Here is a 5,802-nt window from a genome sequence, read left to right on the forward strand (position 1 = left end):
TTAATGACATTATGATTTTACTCAGTAAACATACTAAAAACTATTTGCTTTACGTCCCTTGTCAATGGTTACAACAGAACCAGTAGTCTGGTTCCCAGACCAAACGATTCTGACTATTCCTGATGAATCTTAGGTCCGGTAGCCTCCGGTAATACATTGTATTACAATTTACGTCACGTGACCAAAACGGGAGGAATTCCTCCTTTTTCCGAAAATTTCCGAAGTTTGCCGAATTCGTTTCGTCGACAATCGGATAGCGCCCGAGTATTTCCGAGTATTAATATAGGTTTAATTAACTGCTAATTGCTTACTATTATTTTGTTTTTAAAATGAGTTGATAATTAATATTCATTGCTTTCATTTAGAAAACTTGAAATTCAACGACGATTTTGCGCATCAAATATACTTGGATTGTATGGGCGAACTTTTTGCTGCGTCATGTACAATTTTGAATTTGACGACCGTTACCGAGATTTTCCAAAACTCGGTCTTCATTCGGTCTGCCTGCTAACAGTGCTATTTTGGGTGCCTAATTTTGAAGATTCCAGATCAACATTAGTCAATGTTATCTTACAGAAACATCAAACTGTATTATCATAACTGTATGATATTACGAAGCAAGTGATTTATTCAAAAATTTGATCTGAATATTAATGCTAAAAGTGATAAAAAGAAATCGGAAACGTAGCCGAGCTTTGAAAAATGGCCATCGGTGTTCTCATGTCTGCTACCCTCTCTCGGCTTGCAGTCTCTGATGACTAACGCGAGTTTCCCTTGTTTTTCCAACTCTTTCAGTATGGTGTGTTCCTTAGTAAAACTGTGCTTCCTGTTGCGGGCAAAGTTGAATCTGACATCGTCGAAATAATGATACTTGACTGCTCGACCCTCCAGGTCTTTGTAAAACGGGTAGAATCCGAAGAGAGTGATTTTCGAGCAGAACGTCCGAGCGACTGCGTACATGTCTAATCCAAGTGTGGCTGTTCGATGTAGACCCCATGCCCTGCAAGGAGGGGAATTGAAGTGGTGGGGTGGGGGAGCAGAAATTACATTAGTTATGAGCTGTCCAAAGAGACATCGAACGAAAAAAATCGGCCCACGATAAGTACTCAATTAATTAATTTCAGTTTTTGAATTAGGAGCGTCCCGCTCCCTGGCAGTTCTGGAGCCAGAATAGACCTAGCGTGCGCATGTTTCCGAGTCTGAATAATAATCTCAACACCACACATACACAATTTTGTATTCACAGTAAACAGTGTCGTACTGCACCAGGCGAATACAAAATGCGTGAATTCCTACTTGTAAACAATCATTTTAGTCGGTCTACGTTACTAGATGTGATTATTTATAGTAGGCCTATTTCGCTCAAACCTTTCCTAACTGGAGCACACCATTGGTGCAATGCTAAAATTAACTTATAAACCACTTTTTACAACTGTATAAAGGCCTGCAAATGCAAACAAGTAGTTTTATTCGTAACAGGACATTATATTCCTTAAAATTTCTTTCGGAAAAGACAATCGAAATTTCGAAAAAGTCTATACCGGCTTTAAGAGTGTTGAATCTGCCCTTGAATGCTCTCAAACTGAAGCTTCAATTTGTACTTCTTGAACGGAAGCCATTATGCTTCAGCCTTCTTGCGCTGGTAATTTCCAACTACACGGCCAACGCTTGCACTATATAGGTCTACATGTATTTGGTCATTTTGCCAACTTATCCTGACCATGGCGTCTACTAATCATAATAGCGTCTACTGATCATGATGGTTCTCAATACAATCAGCTACTATAGTTTGATCTCGTGAAATTCCGGCAATGCAGGAGCCACCCTCTTCGGAGGCTTTCGTTCCTCGGCAAGGTTCGCGTTCCAGGCAGGCGCGACCGGGTCGTCATCCAGCTACTTCCTATATAACCTTAGCTTGCTAAAATGTTCGTTCTCTTGGTGTTCATACAGACAGCCACTCCTCCTCGCCAAGAAAGACAGCAATGGTTGACCTCGAGCTTACTCGTCTTGGTATAAGTGTTGCAGCTCTCAGCGAAACCTTGCCTACTGGCCGTGGTTCTATTCGACAGGAAAATGTCGCCTTCTTCTGGAGCGGTTACGCAGATGATGCGAGGCATATGCATGGAACAGGCTTCGCAGTTCGGAACTCCCTACTCCCTTGCATTTAGCAACCTGTTGTCATCTCTCCCCGCCTCATGTCTTTGCGTATGCGTCTCAGCACGCTTTACAATTTCATACCACAGGACCTAAAAGATGCAAACATCGTAACCCTTCCACAAAAACAAAGGTAGCCGACAAAACTGCAATACTTACAGGGGCATCTCATCTGTGTTTAGCTTGGAAGGTCTTTGCCCGATAGCTGGTACCTTGGCTACAGCTATAGGTCATCTCCAACAGAATCCTCCCCAAAGTCAGTGTGGCTTTCGCCCATCCCGCTCCACTATATTGACATGGTGCTCTCCTTGAGGCAACTTCAGGAGAAGTGTGTTGAACAACGGAGACCTTTGTACATGGTCTTCGTCGACTTAACTAAGGTGTTCGACAACGTGAGTCGTGCAGGCCTGTTTTCCATCCTAAGGCGCTTGGGCTGCCCAGATAGGCTATTATCTATCCTGATGTGTTTTCATGGTGACATGTACGCCACAGTCCAGGTCAACGGCACAAGATCTGCTAAAATTGAAGTCTGTTGGGGCGTCAAGTAGGGGTTTATGCTGGCGCCTCCCCTGTTTGGGATCTCTTCTCGATCAGCCCTGCTATACACTCTGCATTTCCTGAACCATTCTGGTATCTTGCTTCACACTCCCGTCCCGTCTCCGTACCAGGACGAAGGTTGGGCATGTTCTCATCCGCAGATGAGCTTCAAGATCTCTGCAACTCATTTGCCAGTGCTTGCTCGGAGTTTGGCATGAAAACCAGCCTTGGCAAGACAGAGGTGTTATCACAAGGCCCAGGTCTCCCACCCATGATCACCATCAATGGCACACCTCTGAGCGTGTCAACAAATTTCAGTATCTGTATTCCACAGTTACCATCACCACCTTGGATGCCGAACTTGACTCCCGAATAGGTAGGGGTGCAACCACCTTTGGCCGAATCTGTGCTCGCCTTTGGGACAACCGGGTTCTCTCCATCAAGCTGAAGATCCGCATCTACGTGTCCTGTGTGCTGAGTGGAGTGTGCTACTCTACTGTTGTAAGTCATGGCCGAACCACCGCCGCCAGGAACGTCGCCAGGAACGCCTTCCATTTCCGCTGCCTGCGTTCAATTCGTGGAATCTCCTGGCAAGACCGAGTCTCAAACCCTGCCATTGTTAAGCTCACGGGAGTCAACGACATGTTCACAATGCTGTCAGCTCGCCGCCTTCGTTGGTCTGGTCATGTCTGTATAGACAGAAAGATAGTCGACAGCCAAAGGACACCTTCTCCGGGGAGATGGTTCCTCGCCACCGTGGTCGTCCAAAACTCCGTTACAAGGATGTCCTAAAGCGTGATCTGCGAACTTTCCAAATTCTAGTTAGCCCCTTGCAGACCGTGGTGCAGGACCGCACTCGTTGGCGATCCGCTGTCCATCTGGGCCACTCTGCTTCGTCTGTTGCATTATATTGCTGATTGCGAGAATCGTCGTGCGGCTAGACACCGAGCTACACCGTCTTATTCTACAGGATAGGCCACTGCTGCCACTGCTGTCTGACCATGATGGGAAAAGTGACTGAGGCACAATGACTTTCCGATATGATTATGCACAGTCGGTTTAACCTATTTTATTGATATCATTTCGCTCAAAACTCCTAGTATGTAGTATATAGCTTCCCCCTTTCCAATTATTTTTTTTCTATCAATATTCAACATTTTGTTTTTCCTTCGTTCTCATTATCTTTGTGTTTCATCAGCTTGGTTTATAATATGACTTTTCTATGTAACATTCGTTTGTTTGTGTTTGTTTATCTGTCTGTCTGATCCTGTTTTTGTTCTTGTTATGTTTCAGCTGTACAATAATTGTCCAGGTTGTTCCACTTACAAGCTTTGGTTTACGTCAAAAAAACGTGTACTCTCCTATCTTACTCTTTCTTTTACTTTACTTTTTTTTCACCATTATTTAATGAATTAGCTCCAAAGTATTATTTTGTTACTCGTGGTAATTACCTATACAATTTCTTTAAACTTTCATATTACTGTATTGTACTTTATATTATCTCACTTTAAATGTCTACTGAATAAAATGAATAAAATATCGACATACACAGATCACTTTGTTTTTTCTTTGACTTTACTTACTTTTCGACATGGATACCTTTCCAGCTGAAAGCAAACCGAATACCCGTGAATCCGTTCTTTCTGATTCCATCGATTATAGATCGATACTTCCCACAATCGTCACAATGAGTACCAGGTCGATACAAATGTTTCGGGTACCACAAAATTCGAATGTTCGAAGTTCGAATACGGTCAAGAAATTGAGCCCGTATCTTTAGATTTTCAGTAGTGTTTGTGTTTCCCATGGCACGACCGTATTTACGCAACAGAGTCCAGTTGATAACACTTAAACTGGTCGCCTTGCCGACGTCAACTTCGTAGCCTTTTATCAGCGCCCCATTGGCGCGGATAACAAAGTCATGTGAGTCGATGAAATCCCCGCAACTGCTGTTGTTTAAGATACCGCTGTTACCGACCACAGCGCAGCTTGTCTGCCGTGGGATGAGCTCTACTCCAGGGAAATGTTCCTCCAAGTTACATCGCTCCACCTCAAGCACTAAGGATTCATTAGAGGCGTTGCTTGCACTTGTTACACGGACAACTGGATAATGATATTGGTTGAAGGCCATGTTTTCAGTTGGTGTATCGTTCTTGTAGACGAAGACGGCCAAATCCAGGGGGACGCAAATATCACCTGCAGATCTGTCAATGAAGAAAGAAAGAAAAGCTTTGGATTCCTTCGTCTCAAATCGAGGGAAACCACCGTTAAGTCCACACATTTTTTTCAAGCAGACTGAAGGTTATGGACCATGCAAACAACGCACGTTCACAATAGAAATGTCCAACGCACTAAAACAAATGACAAAAACCCCTATAATCTGTGTTTTACATACAGCGCCCATCTTCACAGCTAAACAACTAAGACGAATCAGAGTGCTAAATGCATGTAACTGAAATCTGAGCTTTTGAAGTAAACTTAGAATTGACATTTCGAGCCGATAATGTGGAACGAAATTAAAGGATCGTTCTAGGGAATTTGTTTGATAAACGTGTTATTTGTTACCGGGAAAACATATAGATGAAATTTGCAAAACCTAGCCAGCATACATTCATGTTGCTGCAGTTTTTCATAATGAGTTATAAATTCACACACTCTAGCTCAGGGGCGAAAATCCGGGGGGGGGGGGGAGGGGTATATATCTCCCCACTTTCTGACCGGGGGAATGGGCTTTTTAATCATTCACCCACTTTTCCATGATGAGAAAAAAAATGCGTATTTCGAGGTATTTCTCGAACATCCCAACTTGCAAAATGTATTCAATAGCATTGACAAGTGGAGACAGAAAGTACGAAAGGTTTTAAAATGCGCAGTTAATAAATTTCACGGGGTGTTTAGTACCAGTATATACGGTCTTTTACCCAAGAAAGCGTTTTGATAATAATTTGCTATATTATAGCATAATTATATACTACACAACAAGCCACAACTTGTCATTATTCACGTTATAATTCATAAAAATAGCTGTTCCTTCTGTGTATTGTACTTGTAGTCAGTGTTGCAGTACTCATACTCCGTACTCGTACTCGAGTACTACTCGAGTCCTTTGTT

General features: G+C 42.9%; 1 protein-coding gene across 1 annotated transcript; it reads right to left on the reverse strand.

Annotated features, from left to right (window-relative positions):
• Positions 1-561: 561 nt before the first annotated feature.
• On the reverse strand, positions 562-5,449 carry LOC119745136 (CMP-N-acetylneuraminate-poly-alpha-2,8-sialyltransferase-like). The gene is made up of 3 exons (XM_038221360.1): positions 5,442-5,449; positions 4,275-4,895; positions 562-1,000 (listed from the first exon to the last, which is right to left on the reverse strand). Exons 1-3 carry the CDS (start codon positions 5,447-5,449, stop codon positions 631-633), a joined length of 999 nt encoding a protein of 332 aa, XP_038077288.1. The 3' UTR covers positions 562-630.
• Positions 5,450-5,802: the final 353 nt, after the last annotated feature.

The sequence above is a fragment of the Patiria miniata genome, unplaced genomic scaffold (genome assembly GCF_015706575.1).
Source record: "Patiria miniata isolate m_02_andy unplaced genomic scaffold, ASM1570657v1 HiC_scaffold_7, whole genome shotgun sequence".
Classification (NCBI taxonomy): domain Eukaryota; kingdom Metazoa; phylum Echinodermata; class Asteroidea; order Valvatida; family Asterinidae; genus Patiria; species Patiria miniata.

Coding starts and splice junctions, on each gene's coding strand:
- LOC119745136 (XM_038221360.1), bottom strand. Junction 1,001..4,274: donor AAAGGTATCCATGTCGAAAA/GTAAGTAAAGTC, acceptor CCCTCCTTGCAG/GGCATGGGGTCTACATCGAA.